The sequence below is a fragment of the Nanorana parkeri genome, unplaced genomic scaffold, assembly GCF_000935625.1.
Source record: "Nanorana parkeri isolate BGI_ZX_2015 unplaced genomic scaffold, ASM93562v1 scaffold340, whole genome shotgun sequence".
NCBI lineage: Eukaryota > Metazoa > Chordata > Amphibia > Anura > Dicroglossidae > Nanorana > Nanorana parkeri.
In genome coordinates, this window is record NW_017306608.1 from 15,876 (window position 1) to 41,215 (window position 25,340).

The following is a 25,340-nucleotide window of genomic DNA, read 5'->3' on the forward strand; positions in this document are numbered from 1 at the left end:
TACTTAGCTTCTCTTGGGATTTTCTCTGCTATTTACATTTTAAGGCAATGTATTGCTTTCTGGTCTAGTAACAACGGAAAGCACATTTGTAAGCTATGTGCTCTTTAACACTTTACTTGTTGGATTTACAGTGTGATGATAAAGTAGAACGGAATGAATGAGTTAATATTAATTTTTTCTAACCACCCGTGGAGCAGTAAGAGTGGCCTTTTTCATATTATGGGTTTTCTGTAAAAGTAAACAGTCTTTATATTGACTGAGAATTTGAACACGGAGCAACAAATGTAAAGGCAGCATGTAGAAACGAAGGTTAAAGTGTTGCTGAAATCTCCAAATTGCTATTATTCCAATCAATAGTTTATTGAAGTATCTGGTTAGTGTAAACTATCAACATAAAGCAGAAATTGCCTTGATGTTAAGCTACTGCAACTGCAGTGAAAACTCATATATAGTAATACCAAAATTATTTTTCTTATTCTTTGGCTAAAACAGGTATTATTTTTGATGCAGTGCTGTATTTTTTTTTAAAGACCTATTACCTTTGCTTACTCGTACCAGTTTACTACCATTGGTTTAACCACTTGAAGACCAGGGTGTTAAACCACCTTGCTGCACTTCACTATTCAGCACTGAGGTACTTTGACTGATAATTCAGTCAAAGACTGATAATAATTTGATTTATTCAGTCATGTAACGCCGTACCGAAATTAATTTTATATACATTTTTGGGGGTGAAGGGACAGATAGAGCTTTCTTTCAGTGGTATTTAATCACCAGGGTGTTTTTTATATTTACCATATAAAGAAAAATTACAGAAAATTTTGAAAAAAACAAACAGTTTTGCCTGTTAGGAAACATTTATTATTAGCCATTTTTTTTGTAAAATATAACAAATGGGGTTACATGGCATACAAGGAAACCAAACACGTCAAGTCTTAAAATAGCGTGCATCTGTGAAATTGCAAAAAAACTACCATACCCAAAATTGCCCATAGGCAACGCTTTAAAAGCGTTTACCGATCATTAGACATGTGCACGGCAAAAAAAATTGTTTTCGGACAAAACAAATGAAAAACATTTTAATTTGTTTTGTCAAAGGAAACAAACTTCTGCAGCTCAGCATAATGCCTATTATTCCAGATAGGGGTGCAGAAGTTTTTATATTGTACTGAGGTTTTTTGGAAGTGCCATACCTTATCCAATAAAGTTAGTGTGGTATGTGTGTATGTCTATCAAAGCTTTCTGCTTCCAGATATTCTAAGATGGGTATATTATGGGTCAATGGGACTAAGACACCTTGGATTGATTCGCTAGAATCCTCTTCCCCCCCATTCTGTCATGTGCTGTGATTGTGCTGCTAAAAAACAGTTCTTAATTTGGGAAGGAATTTGACGTAAGATACCCCTTTAATTTGGGATGCAGTTGGTGAAAGGGGCTTAGGTAGTGGGTCCAATGGGAGTAACATAGATTCATTCCAATTAATGGTAAATCCAGATAGTGTGCAGAATTGAGGTATAACGGTAAAGCGCCTTGAATGATTTTACCATGTTCCCTTAGTAAAGAGGTGCTTCGCCAGCATACAAATAATTTATTTGCCCCCTAACCAAGGTGGCCAGTGGTTCCAGTGCAAGAGATGAAAACAGCAGGGGTAAGACAGTGCACCCTGCCTTGCTCCCCTCTTAAGAAGGATTGGTACAGGGAGGTCACTATTGATTCGAAGTTTGGCCATCGGGGCTGACTAGAGGGTCTGTATCCAACTAACAAAGCACTGTCCCAGGCCAAACCTATGAAGTACCTCTCACAGGTATGGTCACTCAACACTGTCAAAGGCCTTAGCCAGGCCATCTGTCTCTGCATGTTCCACACTTTCAAAACAATTGTGAGAGGTCTGAAAGACCTCTAAGGGCATACCAGGTTGACTTGGCAAATGGCAGTAACACCTCATTACCTAAATCTAGATCAATATTTGATAAAGAGAAGTGGGCGCTAGAATATTATGAACACTGTGTACAAGTAGGTGCTGATCTGTCCACACATCTTGCAAGCCTTGTTCAGAAAAAAATTTGGTGAATTATTGTGGGCAATGGATGTGGAATGTGTGCCATTGGAGTATCTATCCATTTTTTGATCTAGAAAAATGTTATAGTTACTCAGAGGTCGCACTTAGACACCCAGCCTAGCTACAAAAAAATTATTCACATTTTTGACGGAGAAGGGTGGAGGGATATAAATATTGACAAGCATACAATGGAAATAATTTTGATTATATACCAAACAAAGCGCACAAGCATTGTGTGATACCTTATAAAACCTTTATTAAAAAATGGTAAAAACTGGCAAAATGCAAGATTGTTTCCCTTTTTCCACTGCAGCGTTGGCTGTTTGTTTATAATTGTATTGAAAATAATCCAGAGTATAATCCAGAAATATCTATCTATCACCTGGGTCGTTCACTGCATGAATGCAAGAAACTGATAGGTGAGAGGAGGACACTGACCCCCCCTGTGAAGGTAAGGTCATAGCACCTGAATATTAATTTGAATATTCAATCTTTGTCATATTTTGCTGAAACTCTTCGAATCACAACAGGCTGCCCTGACACTGATTGGTTACATTTTGTTTAGGCCATCTCAACATTCTAAAGCAAACAGATATCTGCTAATCTGGGCCTGTGATCTTTATAGTCCTTAGTGAAGCACTAATTACCTGAGTGAGGCACCAGGCATAACCTTATAAGCTTTTTACGGGTACCCTAGCACTTGACAACCTCATGTAGAGATTGCTTGATTTGATAATGAACTAACTGACCTTTAGTTCAACTTACTTATTCATCTGGGTGATGCCTTTATTAAAAGGGGTACCACCGATGCAAATAAGCCCATCTGCCCGCAGACTCCCACAATCAACGGGTCAGGGCTTGTGGGGAAGAGGTCCTATTGGCACGGGGACAAAGTGCCTTTCCAGGGGGGACACAGGAAAAGCAGCCTCCCAATGCTGAGGGCATGTGGTCTTGTATGGTAAAGGGAGGGGAGGTGCTTGCTCATCCCCCCCTTTCTCACCCGGCCAGGCCTGTGCTCGGATTAAGGGTTTGGATAGGAATTTTGGGGGGGTCGCCACGATTTACCCCCCATTTTTTGGGGGTGGAGTTTGCCATTAAAATTCCTACCAGACCTAAAGGGCCTAGTATAACTTTTGGGGGGAACCCCACACACTTTTTTAAAAACTTTTTAACTTGGGGTCCCGCCTAACTTTCCTACCAGACCTAAAGTTTCTGGTATGGATCGGGAGGTAGACCCCGCGCTGTCTTTTTTAAAATTGTTCTTTTGTTATATTCTGCTTGTTACCTCGGAGGTTGCAAGCAGAAAAACCGAGCAAAATACTATTTGGCGGCATTCGACTATTCATTCACTGCCATTCGGCCCCGTTCAGCAGCTTATTGTATAACCCCCTTAGTCTCTAACAAATCATAGTTTCATTGTGTTCAGGTCTCGCACAACCCCCTGAAGACGTCAAGACGACGAAACGCGTAGGGGCGGGCCTATCTACATGCCATACCGAATACAAGATTCCATTTGCTGCTTTTTATTTGCCAAATGTTCGTTGGTTTTTAATTTTTTACAATTTTAAATAAAGCCCCTTTGTTGAAAAAACTATGCAATGAAAGGCTCCTTTCTTCCATGAACGTGGAGAAACATCACCCACCGACCACAGACCGGAGCGAGATAGTGGATGGATGCTGCGGCTGCAGGAGCCTTTGTCTGAACGCTTCCGGCTGCTTACCACAGCCACTACTTAACGGTGAGTGCACCCTTTGAGGGGAGACGTGTGGCACTGACCCATATCCCCAACACAAATCCACGGAACTTTCTTTTTGATTATATTTTTTTATGAACACATCTCATCGATTACCAATACTTTTTCAAGGTGGTTGTCACCAATATTGAATTGTTTCACAGACCCTGTGGGATTAATGATCCAGGGCATTACGGTTTTCTAAGAAAGAACTAAAAATTACACAAAATTCATGAATTGTTGAATGTTTATTATATTTTATATATTTTACAACATTTACATAACGGTCGGCCGTTACTCTGGTTACGCCACAGCCATCAATCAATAACGTAATTAAAAAAGCTGGAAATTGGCCTGGTGAGATTTAACTAAATATATACACATTGGCTGCACATGGAGGATTTAACAAAGACCTTTAAGTGTGTCATGCACTAAACGACTAGATTTTACAATCTCTGTACAATCGCTGTACAGTCTCCTTTATATCTACAAAAATAAATTTGGTATAAGGACAAACCTAAACTATCCATTTAATTTGTTTTGCAGGCAGGCAGGCTCTTGCACTACATAATTGATAGTAGATCTAGAGAAGTGTTACTGTATTATGTACTTTTCTCTCCCCCATTCTGTGCTTACTCCTTCTTCAACTCTGTTTTTCCCTTTTTTCCACCTGCAATGTCACAAAGCATCTTTCTACATTATACGTCTGCTATATGGTTAGATAAAAAAAAAACAGCTACTATAAATAATTCAAAGCAGTATCTAAATGGTTGGCACGATTTACAGTTATCCACACCTCTCTGCAATATAAAAATGATTTAATGGAAGTAAATCAAATGTATTTTCCATAATACTGTGCACAATACTCTTGCTTAAATGTGGTGGAAGTGGTGTTCTACTGCCCTCACATGGGAAAACAACGTACCACAGTTTCCTCTTCTGGAGAGACAACCTTTATCAGATGGTTAAAACAAAGATTAATTTACAATACATATTACACAGTATAATGGTTTAACACCAGGGGCAGTAAATGATTTAAATGCATGACTAAAAGGTGACTTTTGAACATTTGCTTGAATAATTCCTATTACTATTTTATTACAACAATGAAGTTTCTAAATAAACAAACATTCTTTATTTCCTTGCGCAAAACACAGTGAAAGTCCTTCATGCCTGCTCTGACATCATTTATATTATTCAAATCTTTCTCTGTGTATGTATAACTAAAGTCAAATAATGATATGCAGGGTGTGCGCTATTAGAAATGTAAACATTTTTGGATTCTATCAGCTAAGAGACATAAGTGAACTCTGAAAAATCTGATGTGTTGGTGATCCACCCTATTTGACCTTTGGATCCAGTTTGTGATTACTGTGGTTTTTACCACTACATCTCACAGACCTTTGTGGAGGATTTCCCATTGGGAAAAAAGAATGTTTCATTTTGTATTTGTGAACATCATCCCACTCTTTTTCTTTTACTATAACAAACCTAGAGAGGTTTCCAGATGAAAATATAGTGGGGAAATTGTCTAAATATTACTACTACAGGGTTATTCACAAAAGGGTGAAGAGTTTGGAGACGGCAGGAGAAGTGAACAATCTAGGACAACACAGCTGAACTGGAAAGTGAGCTGAATTGGAGAATTTTTCCAAATCAGCTATGTTGTCCTAGATTGTTTACTTTTCCTGCCTTCTCCAAACTCTACACCCTTTTGTGAATAACCATGTTCATTTATTTTGCAAATCTCCTTTTTTAGTCCATTTTTATGCAGACATTGACATGCAAGCTGATAGAGACTATTTTTTTGTGCCTTGAAAATTGGCAAAATTTATATTTAAGGTTAAGGTTCACAAATGACTGAATTTATGATGACTTAGAAGAGCAGCCTGCGAATCGAGCCAAGATTGATTTGTTCATCCCTATTAGACAACAACCCTAATGCCCAACAGAAAGGCGTAAATAAAAATTAAAGGGTTCCCTAAACAGGCTTGCCTTTATCTTTCAAACCTTTACTGAAAAGGGGCTTGTTTTCTCATTAAATATTAGTCTACGATGTATACAAGTGACTCAGTCAGTGCATAGTTCCCAAAACCTGAAAACAATTAGGAAGGGAATATATGTTTAAGTATAGAATGTGCTTGTCGGAGACATAGGGGTGTGTCCAATAAAGTGGATGTGGATTCACAGAAAATAGTTTGTAGTGTCCTCCTAGTTTCTTATGTTTTAGACAGAATAGGTCCTAGGCTAAATAGAAAGCAGGAGTAAAAAAAGTCCCAAAATTGGTGTAACTTTGGGTAAAATAAATCTCATTGTTAGTGTAGGTAAGAGTAAAATAAATCTCATTGTTAATGTAGATAAGAGTAAAATAAGTCTCCTCACTGGTGTCCGTGTAAGTAAAATATGCACCATCATTGGTGTCAAAGGTAGTAAAATAAGCCTCATCATTGGTGTCAGTGGAAGTAAAAAAAGGCTCATCATTGGTGTCAGTGGAAGTAAAATAAGCCTCATCATTGGGCTTAGTGGGAGGAAAATAAGGATAGGGGGACTGGGAACTTTTAGCCTAGGAGGAAATAGAATCAAAAAGGGGCAGTATACCACATAAGACAGCGTAGAAAAGGGAGCATACAGTGCAGAATACAGAAGTATGCTGTAAGGAACGAGGATTGTATAGTGCAATGTACAGAATTAGGGAAAGTACACGGCAGCATACAAAATGAGGTGATGTGCAATAGGGAATGCACAGCACGGTGTACTTCTTCTAATTTCTGCTTATGATTTCTTAGTTGCTTCCTGGTGCAAAGTCCATAGTGACAGAAATGATGAGGGTCACGTGGGAATTATTTGGAACTGAAAGTGATTTCAGAGCTGGCTCTCGTGGCACAATCATCACCTATAGTGACAAAAATGGGCAAGGTCACATTACAAGTACTTGCTAGTGGAAGGGATATCAGAACCGGTTCAGGTGGCACAATCAACTGCAACCCTCGTAACAAATATCATACTTAGCCCTTATGATCTTAAGGGTCCATGGAGAGTCCTGCTTCCCACACAGTCACTGCTTAGATCCAATGCACATAATTGTAGTCCCCCCTTCTCTCCCCAGGTGGTATAGTATCTCAAGACAAGACACAGAGAGCGCCTCCATCGCATAAAAACTTTTTAATAAACGCCTTCCCTGGTAGTGAAAGGTTCATATCCACCGTCTGTTCGTCTTCCCTGGTAGTGAAACCAGGGAAGACGAACAGCCGGGGGATATGCACCTTTCGTTCTGACCCTTTTATGCCTGTTTTTATTCGTCCTTTGTGAGTACCTTTTATACCATTTTTTAAATTAGTTTATTAAAAAGTTTTTATGCGATGGAGGCGCTCTCTGTGTCTTGTCTTGCAGTGCTGAGGTTGTTCTGAAACTGGTGAGAGCCGCCCCCGTTATCGCCCTGCACTCCTGAACATCATTGATTAATACTCTCTTGAACCAAAATCTGCTGGCGCTGTGTTTGATTCTGTCTGCGGTATAGTATCTCAGTATACACTGCAGGGAATGCCATAACTATGGTTGGTAAACCCTGTCTGGTTGGGGCTAGGAAGGTAGTATGCAGTATGGAAGATAGGTTTAACAGTAATGTGGAGGCCTTGGGAGAAGGTGGGGGGATGGTTTTGCACTTCAAAGATCATTCATACTTTAAAATGTACTGTGCCCCAACTCAAGCAAATACCTTCCTTTACCGATTCCCCTGGATATGCTTTCTGGCAGGACAGCAGGAAGATTCAGGACACAGGCTTGGGCCTTTAACACACACATCCTCCCCAGGCAACTGGCCTGGAAGGATAAGAACTCGAGCAAAACAGCCCCCCCTGGTCAAATCCAATGAAGCCAGAGAGCTTCCAGAAGGTAACCCAAAATATCTATATATTCCCACCAGTATGCATCATTAGCAATGGTATGTCAGGGAGACATACATATTCATACATTCAGAATTCATTCATTCAGAATTACTGTATCTTCTCACACTACAGTGACACTCCCTAACAGCAGGTAGAAGCAAACAATAAAGCTGAGATTAGGGGAAACCTAATAAAATCAGATCCCAGCTCAGGCTGGCTACAACTTAGCAGAACCACAAAATGTATGCTTAGGACATGCTCCCTACAGTACAAAACGTTTTGGGTGTGGGTTTGCAAAGCATCATTTAAGGCAAACACAAAACTAAAGGCAATCATTTTGTTATTTTTCTTTCTAAAGAGATGAGGGTGTGAGTCAGCAGCATGACAACAAAGCATCATCATGGGCAGGACTACCAGAAATAGAAGAGATAATATTTTTTATGTAAGTCATTGCAGTTGGTGTTGCTCACAGTACTAACGTGATATAGGTTGTTATAAAGATGCAGAAGATTACATTGTTCATACTCTATTCTTCTTACTGATAAATTGCGTCACCTCTTTTAAGGGTCTCAGTGTATATCAGGCATCTGTGATCAGCTCCCATTAGCTAGGCTGAGAGCTGTACATTGTCACTGCTTTGCCGTCATAGAACATAATGTAGTTGTTTACTGCTAATTCTTACTGTATGAGGCATGGAAAAGTATAAAATTCCAGTGAAACAGATCCCTGAAATTATCCCTGTGAGCTGGAGATGGGTATCACCTAAATAGCATACTGTAGATCAGGGGTGGTCATGCCTGTAACTGTTAGTCTTGCAATGCCTCATGGGACTTGTAATCCCACAATAGTTGGAGTGCCGATGTTGCCTACCTGTGCTGTAGACTATGCATTTCTGGAATTATCCACAGCCACAAGGAGTTATGTTTACTGATCTTCTTACTTGTCATTCCAATGATTACAGCACACACATGCCAGTCAGACCTCTTTAACGGAAGGCAGAAGGGGCAGATGCCCTGGGCCCAGTTATCCTTGTGGGGCCCAAAGCAGCTGCCCCTTGAGCCTGCAAAAGATACACATGCAGCACTTAGGGTTGCCAGCTGTCCAGGATTCACCCACACAGTGTGGGTTTTGAATGCGTTGTCCTGGTTTCATGGCAGCTGAAACCCGGACACAAGATGGACACAAGATGTCAGGCAGGCAGGGGCAACCATGGGGCCCTGGTGTTGCCGGTTGTAAACAGCCACGCACCTTACACAGAACGAGTCTGCAACTAATCGATTAAAAATAAAATTCGATTAATCGAACACAAAAATGTGAATCATTACCAGCCCTAAAAAAAATGCTTTTATTTTGCTCACATTTTATTTGAGTCAAGGTTTTTTGGCTTCCTAAAGGCTAACATTTCTACTTGCTTCTCCTTCTTTGTAAAATTAGTAGGGGTTGTGAGTAGTGATGGGTTTGTTCATTATAATTTGTAAAGTAGATTCAAACACTGCCTGTTCTAACAAAGTATGAACCCGTTAGCTGCCAAGCCGTTCGGAATGCTTTTAACTAGGGATGTCCCGATACCGATGCTAGCATCGGAATCGAGCCCTATACAGGGCATTTTGACAAGTACTTGTACTTGTCAAAATGCCCCAATGCCTAGCGCTGAAGCTTGCGCTGTTTTTTTTTTTTTTTACCTTCCGTGGTGGCTGGGGTTGGGGTCCTCTGGGCAGGCTAGAGGAGCATCGCGTTACTGCTGTGGGCGGAGCTCCAGGTGGGGTCTAATGTAGTTGGCTGGCGACTGCCCAGAGGACTCCGCCTGTAGCTCCACCCACAGCAGTGACGCGACGCTCCTCCGCTCAGAGCCGCTGCCGAGTCTAATGTAGTTGGCTGGCGACTGCCCAGAGGACTCTGCCTGTAGCTCCGCCCACAGCAGTGGCGCGACGCTCCTCCACTCAGCCTCTCAGTGCCGCCGACATCGTCCTCACATGAGGAGAAAAAAAATCATTCGGCACCCCATGAGGCTCCATTGAACAGGTACCAGTAAGTAAGGGCCTGTGCTGCTGAGATGGCAAGTGGTGTAGTTTTTGCCACTTTGCCAGTATTGTATTTATAATCTGATTGCAAGTGTACATTTACTTCTTCATATAGAGTATTAGGTTAAATCATGATCTATAGTATACTACATAAATAACATGTAGTTGTACTATGGATCATAATTTAACCTAATCATGTTAGCAGGGGAATAAGGGATAATTGAAAAACTCTATTGCTGTAGTGTACTCTATATGTAGTACATGTACAGTACTAGCAGAGTATAATTGTAAATGTATTGTCTGCCCTGTGTTAGCAGTATATACTCTATATGTGCTACATATAGAGTACACACAGTGCTTATACAGTGCAGACAATACATTTACAATTATACTCTGCTAGCATGAATGGATTAAATTATCTGTATGTAGCCCTGTACTAGGGATCATTTAATCCATTCATGTTAGCAGAGGGTAGTTGTAAATCTATTGTTGCAGTGCACTCTATATGTACATGTACTATATACTACATATAGAATGCACTGCAACAATAGATTTACAATTCTCCCCTGCTAACATGAATAGGTTAAATCATGATCCATAGTACAAAACATGTAGTTGTACTATGGATTATTTAAAGTCACTTGTCCCTTTAAGAAAAAGTATCGGTAATTGGTATCGGCAAGTACATGAGGGGAAGTACTTGTACTTGGGCCTGAAAAAGTGGCATCGGGACATCCCTACTTTTAACCTCAGCTGGCTACACCATTCTTGCAATTTTTCCCATTGTTTTGATTTTCTACTGCTGTGTTGCTAGAGTTTGTAAAAGACCCACCAAACCATATATTTTCTGAAAGTACAGGCCCAGTAGAATAAAAAGATGGTGTTACTAATTTTGTAGGTTCTGCAATAATTGCGCAAATGTTTATCAAATCAATATGAAACTGATAAAAATACACAATTCAATTGATAAAAGCACACTAAAATCAGTATCAGTGCACAAACAAATACTTTTCCGACTAAATCTAAAAGATAAAACTGTATTGAGTTAATAAATAACAAATATTTGTAAATAAGCAACTTAAGTTAAAAATCGTTTGTGCGCTCTGCTGGTGCATGACAACACACGTCAATGCATCACAACGTTTTGCCACTCGCTTCTAACAGAGCACTGCAGCGCATGTTCATGGTGTATACCAAAATATAGTGCACACTGTTGAACGAGTATGTTATCTGTGTGTGCGGGAGGGAGGGGGTTGTGTTTTTTTTTAAAATAATTATTTATGTATGTATTTTTTTTACATTTTTTTATTCTTTTATTTATTAATTTTTACTGTTGGGGGGCTTTGGAGATATATTAGGGGTCTAAACAGATCCCTGACATTTCCTTTTTGAAATAGAAAAATAAATTTAGGACACAATCTCTTTTTCTGCAGCCTCTGTTCTAAATGAATGGATAGCACTCAGTACAGAGGCTTCCCATTCATTAACAAACTGGTAATAGTAAAATATTTACTATCACCAGTTTCTGAATGGGTAGAAGCCTCTGTACTGAGTGCTTCTCCTCATTGAGAAACTCATGGATGAACAGGAAGTGATGTAAAGCACTTCCTGTTCATTCATGCCCACTTCCTGTTTATTCATGCGTCCCCAGTTGTTTGGCTGCTGCTGATGAGAGCCATTATTTTAAAGGGGACCATCGGAGGAACCATTCTCATATAAGTTTATGGTCACTAAAGCGACCATGAGCCTATAGCAGAAGGGAGAAAACAAACGCCTTATGGCATACTGAGCTGGCCATCTGGAAACAGTTGTGTTCCACCGTGTGCCATACATCGGTGGCAGGGAAAGGGTTAAAGAATTCAAAGCCTGACTTCTGTATTGTATGTTAATTAGGGTAATAAGAGAAACACAATCCTCAAATTTCAGTTCTAAGTCTTTCTATAAGGACAGATCACTGTGGGAGTGCTCAGGAAAACTTGGATTCAGCCATCAGTCCTGCTGCAACAAAACATCCAAAAGGTAAGACATATTTTTTAACAACTATTTTTTTACGCTGTGTGAATGGGAACACACAACGAACATATAGAGGGATTTTCTCAAAATTGACTGCAAAAGTAGAAATACACTTTATGGCTTTTTATGCACTCAGAAAATGGCAAATGTGTATCCCTGCAATTATTTTACATTGTGTCTGTAAAGAGAGGCACGTGAGAGATATAACAAGAGCACAAAACTTTTGACATGACCCTCAAGAAGTTCAAAGATGTCTCAGATCCATTTAAAGTCTTACATTGGTGAAATGATTCACTCATCTTTATTCATGATCATCCAGTCATCCAAGTTTACTTACTAAAAAACTATTTACACATTTTCTTCTGTATGTATGTTCAAGCAGTAGTCTGCACAAGTTTTGACTTGATCATTGTATGTCTTTGAATCACAAGCAGTTACCAATTATGTCAGAATACACTCGCAATGTTTCGTACACACCCTACAATGGTAAGGAAGTGCGAGGTGTGTTTAGCAAAAGCTGCCAATGTGTACTGCCATATTCATTGAATATATGATATGTGAGGGTGGAGATAAGGGAGCTGTCATTGCTGACTTGGGTTGAGCTTGGGGCAGTGACTATTTTACAACATACACAGGGACCATGGGGAACAAAAGTAGTCACCCTCCAGTGTCAGCACCTATTCACAGATAATTTGAGGGTCTACAGTTGAGTGATACACAAATAAGATACATTTGTATTAATAGTTAGGGTACAACCCCAATTCAAAAAAAGTTGGGACGATGTGTAAAATCTACATAAAAACAGACTGCAACGATATGCAAATCTCATAAACCCATATTTTATTCACAATAGAAAATAGAAAACACATGAAATGTTTAAACTGAGAAAATGTACAATTTTTAAGAAAAAAAAATAAAAGTCATTTTAACCACCTGCTGTCCGGCCATTGTAATTAAACGGCCGGACAGCTGCTTCTTGAATGCGGGTTGGGCGTTTTTAAAAGTCCCATCCCGCCCCGCTCGTGCCCCGCCGCTAGGCGGCGGGCTTGAGCGGGAAATCAGCCTGGAATGTAAACAGCCAGCGATGGCTGTTTATATACAGGCGTTCGGGCGTCTGTAGAGACATAGAGCGATATCGCGTGGAAATATGAGCGATATCGCTGCAAAAATCGCTCACTGTGAATGGGGCCTAAAAGAAAACAAAGGGGTGGGGATGCTGGCTGACATCATAACCCAGCTATGGCCATGGCATGTCTATGATACTCTGCCGTACATCAACAAGACAAATGTTGGTGCATGACCCAGATTTATGTACCTGTTGGAAACAGACAGCACTCTTAACAACCAGTGACAGTGGGCAGAGCCTGATGGGGATGCCGATGGACTAGTTCCCCATCAGGTCTGCTATGCTAGTAATTGACAGCAAATGGTGGGTATAGTGTATGTCATAGCAAACAGCAGGCTGTCTGTTGCTTACTGTATGTAATCCACCCACTGCCTGCTGTCAATTACTAGCAGAACAGGCAGATCTGGTCAGGAACTAGTAGCTCATCTTTCCCATCAGGCTCTGTCCACCCACCAGTAAAACTCCTCAGCAGCTTCACCGCTGTGTGACAGGTGCAGTGGCCATGGGAGGAGGCAGGCACTGGCATTTGATCTGTGAATACACAAATAAGTTCCTGCAGAATTATGTAGCCCCCCCCCGCCCTCCCTCCCAAAAAGTTCTAGTAAGGGAAGAATAAAATGCGGCCATATTGAAATATTGAGTGAAGATCCGCTTTAAGGCTTCCTTCAAACTATAATGCGAATGTGTGTTTAGGAATCCCAAATATGCCTTTAGAAGCAGCTGTTGTCACCCGTTCAAGTTAATGATTGGGTGACATTGGTAACATTTGAAAGCAGCAGTCTGCTGGCTCTCCGCAGGTAATCATATGGGATACATTTACACGCAGTTAGGAATAAATCACTATTCTCGGATGCATCAATTGCGCACCCAAGGATAGTGATTGATTCATTATATACTATACAGGGATCTCAAGTCTCCCTGATGTTCAGGGAGTCTCCCTCTATTAGATAGCGGCTCCCTGACGTCCGCGAGAGAGGCATTTTCTCCCTGAAAGGTTTACTCTGAGTAAACTTTTCCGGTAAGATAATATCAGTGGGTTTGGTTTCAGAGTGAGGCTTGCCTCCTGGAGGAAGGTCATGTGATCTCTAGAGTAGCCTCAGAACGAGGCTTGCCTCTCAGAAGGAAGAAGCTACTTGCTGCACAGAGAGGGCGGACATAGACTACTATTGAGAGCAGGTACCGGCACTGTTGAGAGAGTGCTGTTAACCCTTTGTGGATAATATAGAATCAATTATATGTCCTGGTTGTCTAGTTATAGAGAACATTTATTTCATTTGCTGCCCATAGCAACTAGTCAACCGTGTATCAGGGACTTTACTCCTCAGCGTTTTTAAAAAAGGTCTTGGGCTGTCTAATAAATTGTGACCTTTACACTGACAGATACTTGAACATCAATTCACAAATTGTATGTATGTATGTTCTGATGACGGCCGCTGTAAAAAAAAAAAAAAAAAAAAACTGAAAGGGCACCTCCCTGAAATGAGACGGGAACCTTCCTGAAATAAGGTTTTGCAGGTTGGGATGTCTGATATACGATTGCATGCGGTGTGTTGGTGGACTGTCACTTTCAAACGCGCCCGCTTTCACCCAATTCCTTAACTTGAATGGGTGACAGCGGGTGCTTCTGCATATTTTAGAATTCCTGCTGCAGGAATCCCTAAACGCATAGTCACACCTAGTGTGGATGTAGCCCCTCACTCCTGCAGTGGTTGGCACTCTCCTCTCTCTCCCTCTGCTAGGCTATGGGATGTCCTTTTGGCATCCTCACGTTTAATGCAAGTCAGTGGACCTGCATAAAACATGATGACCTTGGCGGTCCTTAGAATGCCGGAGCCCAGGGAAGGAAAGCCTGCAAGGACTGGTCTAGAAGCCAGATAGGAGCGGGGAGCGGGTAAGTAAATCGGCTTTATTTGAGCACCCCTAGACGAAATAAGCACTTAACCCTTGCAGGGCAGGTGTAGCCCAACTGCATGTTTTTTTTTAAATATTCCCAGAGTTCTTCTTTAACATTGTAGTTTAGGTGCCCAGGATGTGTGTATATGGGGGGACAGGTCTTTTAGGAACCTAGAAATGTAGTTGACACTGAGCCTTGTAGTGGCCATCCCTTTTTAGTAGTAAATCCCATTCTTATGTTGATTTGTTGGTGTGACAGTGAAGCCATGATGTAAATAGTCAGTATACGATTGTACAAGCTTAGCTCTCCCTGGCAGGAAATGAATGTGCACTTCCCAATCAGCAGAGCTGCAGCTTCCTGGCAGCACACTCGCTGATATGTGAAAATTGGGCATCTCTCGGGGGGCGTGCCGTACACAGACCCCGCCCTAATAAAGACTTGTGATTGGCTACCAAAACAAAACAAAACAAAAGAAGGTAATGAGGGAAGCCAGGAGGAAGTTCACACTGTATGGGAGGGTGAGTTGAGCTCGTAGCCGCTCCGACTCGATTTGTGGCTGTGAGCAGTATTAGCAGGTTATGGCTGGCCGAGGAGATGATGAGTTCAGAGACATGTACCATCGCCGCCATGAACAAGTGACAGCTCCCCCGAGTCCGTGCGGAGGAGGACGGCACAGGATCGGCTCAGCAGGTGAGCTCCTGTATCAGCAGCAGTGTGTGTGTGACTGTATTCAGGATGGAGGATCCACTCACCTACATCATACTCAACTCATCAAAACTGCAGCAGACAGAAGCTGGAACACTTGTGCATGACAACCAATCAGTTTCTAGCCATCATTTTAAAGTTTAATGAGTAAACTGAAGAGAGCAGCTGATTGTTTGCCATGGGCAACTACTCCAGATTCTGCCTGCTCCAGTTTTGATACATTCCCCCATATTAGATATACATTGTGATCTCCATCAACAAATTACTTCTGATTATAGCATTTTCTGTCTTTTTAGCCTTGCTCCAGGCTTTAGTTACGTTACAGTCTCATTGTACAATCAACTTTAGGCTGGCCATACACTATACAATTGGATTATTCAATCCATCTACAATCTCCTTTAAGCCAACCATACAATCTGATTGTTCAATCTATGTAGAATCTCCTTTAAGGTGGCCACACATGATACGATTTGATTGTACAATCTCTTATTAGCGTCGCCAAACATGTTACAATCTGTCCTGACCATACCATTTTTATACAATGAGCTTAAAAGTTTGCAGACCTATGCAATATAAGGACCTACTTCATTTATCCAAGAGATTTGTATCCAATCGGGCATGCCCTTGTACTACTTAGTAGTTATTAAATCTAAGGAGATTGTACAATCGGATTGTAAGGTGTATGGCGAGCTTAAAGTTGCCCATACACCTTGCGATTTGCGTTTGATTTCTGAATATAATTGGGTTTTCGCACGATAATCGGCCAGTTGATGGGAAGTGAACGCTCAGAATTACTGTACAACTGGCTGAATTTCGTCTATCGGGCAGCCTAGAAAACTTTTTTTCAAATCGTATGAAAATCGATGGATTAGTGGCGTATTTGTACAAAAAAGATCGCAACATGAACACTGCACATGCGCAAACGAAAATCTGTTCTGTCGATCATCGAAATTCTGTCAGTTAGTATTGCTAACGAACGATAATTAAAAACCACATTGGTCTGTGCATGATGATGCAGTCGTGTGGAAATCGAACGATGGTTCGATGACGGGCTGAAAAAAAAAAAAAAATTGTACGATACTTGTAAGGTGTATGGCCACCTTTTAGGGTCACTATATATGTCACAAAGACATTACAAGCTCAATACAATCAACTTTAAGCTGGCCATAAATTATACAGTTTGATTGTACAATCTCTGCAGGGTCTCCTTTATGTACCCTGAACGCACTGGATTGCATAAACAAAGGCTCCCTTCGTTCTGGGGAGGGGGGTGGTGGCATTCATTTCAATGGCACCACAGACACACCTCCCTCCCACAGTGCGATCACACCGCACTGGAACACAGGGCATTGCGGTAGCATGCATTTCGGTGCGGGCGGGAGGCATGTCTGTGGTGCCATTGAAATAACTGGCACCACCACACCTCCTCCTGCCCCAGAACGCATGGAGCCTTTGTTTACCCGATCCAGTGCGTTCATGGCACGGAACCTTGCCCTAAACGCACTGGATGGTGTGAACGGGCCCGTAAGGTCACCATATATGTTTTAGGCTGGCCATAAACTATACAATCTGATTGTACAATCTCTGTAGAACTTTCTTCTAATGTGAATGTATTGTTGGTCAGGGGGGGGACAGAGGGGGCCATATTTGAGTGGGTAATTCCATTTCCCCAAATTACTCGGGAAAGTGAACTTACCCTTTAATGGACATTGTGCTTGTTGGAGAGTTCTGCTGCCCGACTACCACAATATGGCACACAGTGGAATGGGGGTAGCACTCAGGGCACACACACATACAAAGCCCTACTTGTGCATTTATTCACTTGCAAATGGTGGGGGCGGGTGGGTTTAGTGGTGGCCATTTTAATTTAATATTGAGTTGGAAGTTCAGCTGATTTACCAAAAAAGTTGAGACTCTTCATTGAAAAAATGGTGTAAAAATTAACTTAAAAGTATCTATCCATCTGAAAAGAGGCTGCACACACACTTGGGTATTTAAAGTGGTCAGGAATGTGTGGGTTTTTTTTGGGGGGTGGGGGGTTATACAATTGGATAAATCAAGGTTTTTTTTTGTTTGTGTTGTTAATAGTCTCAACTTCTTTAGTAAATGAGCCATAGTCTGTGTTTGAACAGAAGGAGTGAAGAGCCCCAAGTCTGTTGACTTGTATCTGCCCCCAGATTTTTACTGTGCTACCCTACCAGGCATTGCACAACCTCTTTTACAAAAGACTCTTGGCTGGGCTCTGCTTCTTCTTAAGAGGATGTCCATTAATTCCTATGAAAGGGAAGTCCACAGTTGGGGCAAAAGATACAGTCTTTCCATTAGCAGCCACCTTGCAGAGCCCTGATTGTCAACATAAATCATAGAACTAGTTCCTCCAAAGGCTTCAACTTCTGTGAACCAAGCCAGCTGCTGAATGACGGTTGGTGCTGCATCGTCCGTGGATAGGCGGGCACACACACAGATTTGCACATTTGGGCTGCAGGCATAGAGGCTGTGACTGAGCCCCTCAGACTTGTACACACATAAATGCGTGGGTAGGCTGTGGCATCAGGCAATAGAGCAGCAGGAGCACAACTGCACCCAAGACATGTAGATACCCAAAAGACAGATACTTTAAAGCAAGTGAAACAGAACTGGACAGCAGTTCCAAAAGTCAGGCTGTCTGGTTCAAATCCTAATTTAAAGCAGAACTCCAGGCAAATCATATCTTAACCCTTGCAGTGCGGGGCTAACCCCACCTGTTAGTGCTTGTTTTGGTTTAGGGAGCTAAAATATCAGAGTTATACTCACCGGAACCACGTTCCCAGCTTGCTGTTACACCACTCCCTCCAGCCTGTCTTCTCCATTCCAGGGATGGAATGTCCCTCAGCATCCTCACATCCTATAGAATGTAATGACTCAAAGGGCCTTCAACCACTAGAACCGGAGGGGGAGCAAGGCCGAAGGGACCGGTCTAACAGCAAGCCGGGATTGTGGTTCGGGTGAGTATAACTCTGCTGTTTTAGCTTCCTAGACCAGGCAAACCCCATGGCAAAGGTTAAGATTTAATTTGCCCAGAGTTCTGCTTTAAACCGTGCGCAAAAAGGTAGATATGACAGGTAGTAGAGAAACATGAAATAAAAAAAAGACTGCATACTTAATATGATTACTTGTAATAATCACACTCAGCTATATATATTTTCTTTTTGAAAACTAATCTTTTAGAACCTGTGTATCCAGGTGTGAAAGTGATTCCCTAACATGCAGGTTTTCATAAAGTCTTGTAATGCATTAGTGCTCGTAAGTGTAAGGGAATACCGAAGATACGATTTCACTTAATTTGTATGACTCATAATTTGAAAGACAAGACGTGGTATAGTTAACACTTTTTACAACTCTATAGAGCCTAGAGTGACCTAAAATAATTTTATACCATACTTGTAAACGTAACAATATCAAAAGTATAAAGATCTTGTATTTGATTACAGGGGTTCGAAAAGTACAACTAGACTGTTATTGTAACACTATGTGGTCCCTTATTGCTTCTAAGCATTTTGCAAGGCAGTGTTCTAGAAATGTCATTACAGCATTTTAGGTTTTATCAGTTGGTTTAAAATGTAGAAGCATGTTTAGAGGAACCATTGTATTATACTGAAATATGGATTTAAAAAAAATATTTATATAATCTACAAGCTTGTGTATTACAAGGTTGTTGGCATATAATTGGAAATTAAATTTGATCTCATTTACAGACTTTACTGTAGGCAGCTCAATACGATGATGCATGTTTTGCACACAGCTACAGTGACCCCTGTATCTCCATTGCTCCCATCATGGCTGCAACAACCTCCATCTTTCTAGTGTGCCCAAAAGCATTGAAGACAAAAAATGATTATTCATTCAAAATGAATTTTATAACTTGATGGCTACATATGATAAGCTTTGTTAAAGTTTTGATAGAACGTTGTGCATTTAAATGTATATCTGGGTAATATGGGGGGGGCTGGTTGATCCAAGAGAGGGAGCCCTGTTTTTAGAAAAATCCTGTGGCATCTGGAATGGTTTAGATGTGTAGGTCAGATTACCAACATTACTAATAGCTATGTTAGGGCCTAACTATACAATCCAATTGCTTTGTATCCAGTCAGGTTGACTCTCACACTGCTTTAAATTTTAGAGTTCTAACAGGTCAGATTTGAAGCAAAATCTTACTGTGTATAGCTAACACACTTGCAGCGTTGTATGGACAGTATTGGCAGTTACCTGACTGATTGCATTTGTTTATTGAAGTTCCTCTATTTCTATTACCTTTGCCCTGACTATGGTCATTAACGTATTCACATATTCATAACTAGCTGTGTATGAACTTTAAAGTGTAGTTCCACTTTTGTAGTCAAATTTGAGAAACCCCCCCCTAAATATTTATATGTTCCCATTCATACAACATACCTAAAAATACATTTTTAACAATCTAGTTGTTTCATTGGAGCAGGAACATACACAGCGCTGCAAGGTATGCTGAACAATTTCAAACTGGAAGAAAGTGCATTAGCATGAAACGCATCACCCAAGCCTTGAGACCTTTATCTCTGTTAGGATAGACAGTGTCCAATTATAATTTACAACTGACGTGGAAGATCTGCCAGCACAAACGTGACATGGTTAATTATGATAGATATCATACATTACATAGAAGGAGAATCTAAATAAGATTTGTAAACAAGTAACACACATTAGAAGACTGGCAGACTGCCAAATGTTGTTCCCTATAGAAAAAAAGCTAACATTTATTTACATCTGTTGTGAACTTTGAAAAAGTATTTCTCTACAATGCAGACAGCTATGGAGGTGAATGGGGTGCATTTGAAAGCCATTTTACTGCTTGTTAGAATATGTAATGCAGCTTCACTTTAACGTTTTAACATCTCCTTCCTATTGTGTAACATTTTACAAAATCCTGGAAGAGGACAAAAGTAAGGAGGGAAAGTAAAAGTGGGGAAAGGAAGAAAAGGAAAACAATGGTGTGTGGGGGGTAATTTAAAGCCAGGGTGGAGGAGGGGAAAAAAAGAACAAAATATGTGTGCAGTTATAGTAATAGGTAACTTCCCATTCAAAATGCATTCCTTTGGGAATTCTAGTCTCTAAATTAAGAATCCAGTAAAATTCTCTTCTGCGTAGCAGGGAGAAGCAATCCTTCCTGTCGGTGATTTTATATTTTTATCATTTTCATCATACTAGATTTATCATGGTCAACAAAGTGGCGGCTGCATTAATATTTTTATTCATCCTGATATTGGAGAGATGATCACTGAGCCAGTCACACAACTGTCCTGTGGTCCGACCGACATACTGTTTACATCAAGTCACACAACAGATATAAACTGTAATTCCTGTGTGACAGTTCAGTAGCTTAATTTCAAATAAGCAAGCATTGGCAAATGACTGAACAATATAGGAATCGCCCAGATAGGTGCAGCTTGAGCTAGTGGACCTACACCTGAAAATACTCACCCTGGCCAGCCATGTATCTCTACTTCTGTTGGACTGAAATAATATGTTTCCAATCATAGGTGCCTTTTTGGCCACAAAACAAACCCCTGGGGACAATATCCTTTTCATTTCTCACTCAACATAGCCATATAATATAGGTAAATGCCTGCATATAACTTTTTACCATCATTTAACTCTAAACTGTGAGTTTATATACAGGTGAAACTCGAATAATTAGAATATTGTGCAAAAGTAATGGCAGTAGTTGCTGCAAAAGGGGCCCAAACCAAGTACTGAGTACATATGCATGCTTGTACTTTTCAGAGGTCCGATATTGTTCTATGTACAATCCTTGTTTTATTGATTGCATGTAATATTCTACTTTTTTGAGGTTGTGGATTTGGGGTTTTCATGAGCTGTAAGCCATAATCATCACAATTATGACAAATCACGGCTGGAATTATCTTGCTTTGCATGCAATGAGTCTATCTCATATATTAGTTTCACCTTTTAAGTTGCATTAGTGAAATAAATGAACTTTGCACGATATTCTAATTATTCGAGTTTCACCTGTAGACATAGATTGGGAATTGCTCTTGTGATACCCCCATGACCTTTTACATTTTACATTTTTTTTCTATCTATAGCTATAATGTAGGTCATTTTGTTTTTGCATTCCAAAATATTTTATATGCAGATGATACTCAAATTTATCTCCCAGGTTCCGATCTGATTTCCTTATTCTCATGTGTTCCTGATGACCTAACACCTGGCTCAGCTTTCATATGCTCTTGTTTGCCTAAAAGTAATATTCTAATATTTTTCTGTGTACACTGTATAGCGCATGCATTGTGTAGTGTACACACTCAGCCCATTCTCTAAAATGCTGTGAAGGGGAGGACGTAATTCTGTGCACATTTGCACATCATCAGTGGCCATCCAATGGCCGAAGAGGACTTCTGAGAACCCGGAGGTGTTGGTGGCCTAGATTGTGGCTGGGAACAGCAATAAGGACCAAAGATTGATCCGACAGCGCTGGAGAATGGCACATTTGTAAGGTAAGTGTGTCCCCTAAGGCAAAAACAAAAAATGACTTCTGTTTTAATATGTGCTTTTAGCTCTCATTTAATCCTCATGTATATATACACTGATGCACTTGCAAAAGCCACCTCTGAGCTAGCAATTTTGAAGCAGCACATGCTGTAGTTGTGTCTGGAGGGTGTGTGGAAGCACTTAGCTCAGAAACTGGACTGATCACATCCTGGGCTTCAAATCCTGCTACAGGGTTCTTCAAAAGAGTACCTTGTAGCACAATTTAAATGCACTGTGTGGTTCAGGGGTGTGGACATTTTTGAAAAAACTACTTGTCCAAGGACTAAAGCGGGGGCCCGATCTACTTGTCCCTCATGGCAATCTACTTGTCCTGATACAAAAAAAATTATTTTACCCAAACCGTATTTAGCAGTGCCAAGAAGAGTTTCTCATTGGTCAGTGGCGTCAGGTGACTGCGCTGAACAACGAGTGCTTGCAATTTGCGAGCGAAATTCAGAATACATGGCACAATTACAGATGGTACACCCATATTGGCAGATGGGAAGGACCGTTCCCTGAAAGGTAAGTATAGCGGGAGGGGGAGGGGGCCAGATTTGAGCAGGTAATTCAATTTTTCCAAATTACTTGGGAAAGTGAATTTACCCTTTAGGGCTGGTGCAGACTTGGGCGATCGTGTGCGGTTGCATGCAGCAGTTGCCGCGCGGCCCCATTGATTTCAGTGGAGTTACATCCGTGTGGCAATCACTGAAAAAAGGTACATGTACCTTTTTTCGCAACACGCACCATGCAGTGTTTTCAACCGTGATTATGTCTGATTGCACGGGCATTAGACAATAATGGCACCGCCAGTGCGATCGGCGGTGGTATGTGATTCTGTGAGTGCTAGGCCATCCACACGATTTTGGGCACAATTGCCATGCAACGGATCACCCACTCCAATCCACATAATACCCCATGCTTGCAGATGGTGGGTGCAGCAAGTTGTTTTTTTTTTATTTAACTTTTTTTTTTAACGAATCTAATATTGGTTATTTTTAATTCTCATGTATTTTTATTATTTTTTTACTTTATCAACTTTTTATTTTTTCCAGTTTTATGTATTTACATTTTTAATTGTCATTTATTTTTTTGCTTTTTTTTTCCACTTAACTTTATTGCCATTACACAAGGGCTAACAAGCCCCTGTGTGAAAGCATTTGGAGGTGACAGGTTCTCTTTATTGACCTTATCCCCTCCAACACAGGAGTTCTAGCACAGTACTGTGCTCGTTCTCCTGTGACAGGAAGGCTGCATTCCTGTATCACTTCACACACGGAGCAAAGAAGCGTTCTTTGCTCTGTGCTGTAACCTAATCTAATTTGCCTGGTCCCGGGTCCCCCACAAGAGAGAGTGACCCCGAAGACCAGGGCAGAAAAGAAGCCACCCGCCTGGCCGCCGGAGATAACATAGATAGAGAGGGGGGAGGAGGAGAGGGGAGCGAGGGGAGTGAGATTCAGGCCCGTTACAAGTGATTTTTGATGGCTGTACAGCCGTTCAAAACCACTTGTACGAAACGGCTCCCATACTACATGTAGCCATGCTGCTTTCCCGCAGCCGGGCTAAATGTAGACAAAAACTACTGGCCCAACGCCCGAAACTGCCTGTCTCGGGCGATAGGCATTCCACACCCCTGTGGTTACATAAGAAACCCCAGTAATGTCATCTCTGATATCATTGGGATTTATGTGACATTTGATAATAATTGTGGACTAGGGTAGAGCTAATCTAGCTCTGCTCATCTACCCTCGGCAGCATTGTCAGTTATAATTGATCTTTTGCTACACTCTTGCAAATTTGCTGTATTAAAGTTTAAAGAAAATTCAATAAGAAATATAATGTAAAATTCACACTTGCATGATCATGAAACGTGACGTTGCATGATGACATTCAGTAGTGCGTGCATTTTTATAATTATGACTTGCAAAAAACTAATAAGGAGTCATTTATTTACCCCCAGAGTAGATCTTAACTGGGTGACATTTAGTTTGCTTAATTAGTTTTTTCTTAAAATACCGCTTTAGCCTTTATTTCTCATCCTGTGCATCTGTTTGTCTAATCTTATCCTATTTCAGCCATTTCCCTTCTACATGTACTCACTCCACTGTAGGCCACATATCTTTTTCTCTTGACAAGATTCTTGCTAGTGACAATGTGAACTGTGCAGTGTGTATGAGCAAGGCCGCTTGTTCTCCATGTCACAAGCTCCACTGATTGAGACTACAAGGACCTAAAAAGGGTATCTATGGTCAAAACTAAAAATAAATCTGTAACTCTATATTAAATTTTCATAAGTTTTATCCCACTCCTAATAACCATATTGATCTAGAACCTAACCGGCACCACATCTAATACTGATGAAGTGACAGTCATGTGGGTTTAACCAAAATAAAGCTCATCCTTGTGAGAATATTATTGTAGTTTGGATATTTGAGACCATCTACACTTTACAAAACTCACACTAATCCAAGGGCGCCTCTGCCTCTACAACAGCGGGAGAGTGACCAACTTAATCAATTTGATCTTCTCACAAAAGTAAACATACAGTACCTGAAAACAACTAACCATAAGGGCTCCCCCACCCCCCCATCTCCTTCTCTCTCACCTTTTCGGTGTATTCCTTTGGAGTTCACCTGACCCTAGGACACACCACAGCATCCATATCAATCTAGAAATTTGTAAACTCATTTTTTTTAAAGATAATGTTTTTATTGTAGAGAAGCATAGAAAATAGCATGTACAATAACAAGACAAGAAACATAAAGTCTGCACATATGTTTGGTACAGTAATATAACACATAGGCTCATTATTGGCATTATTGAAAGGCCCTGGGGGGTCCAAAATCAGGCGGGTTCGTACACAGTATCAACAGTAGCCACTACATGCCCTCCAGCCAGGGATATTGCTCGATATGAGAAGGCACCTAGGTGCTAAGGCACATTCAGTGAGGCCCAGAGCGCCAGCAAATACAGGTCAAACTCCGTACCAAATAGTGCAGAGACAGAGGGAGAGAAAAGAGCAAGAAATGGGGGAGAAAGAAAGCAGCATGAGGAGAAAAAGAGGGCAGTCAGACAGAAAAGAAGGGGCAGATAGCTAGCCAGATTAGTAAAGAAAGGGCATGTACTAAAACAGAAATAGAAAGGGGTGTGACCATTCTCCCATCGGTCCATCTAAGTCCCTGAGCCACCCCCGCAAGGGAGAACCCGTGTATTCAGATAGTGAGTAGCTCACGAAAGGCATCTGTGGTGCAAAAGTGTATCCAAACACTCCAGACCTCATAAAATTGAGAGTATCGATCATATAGGTTGGCTGTAAGTTCCTCAGTTCTACAGAGAGACTGCAT

General features: G+C 41.0%; 1 protein-coding gene across 1 annotated transcript in view; it reads left to right on the top strand.

Annotated features, from left to right (window-relative positions):
- Positions 1 to 15,274: 15,274 nt before the first annotated feature.
- The window catches only part of FAM105A (family with sequence similarity 105 member A), a 42,062-nt gene continuing 31,996 nt past the window's right edge, over positions 15,275 to 25,340 (top strand). Inside the window, exon 1 of the mRNA XM_018558459.1 lies at positions 15,275 to 15,420. Coding sequence (XP_018413961.1) covers positions 15,309 to 15,420 — 112 coding nt within the window. The 5' untranslated portion in view covers positions 15,275 to 15,308. The remainder of the gene's footprint in view (positions 15,421 to 25,340) is intronic.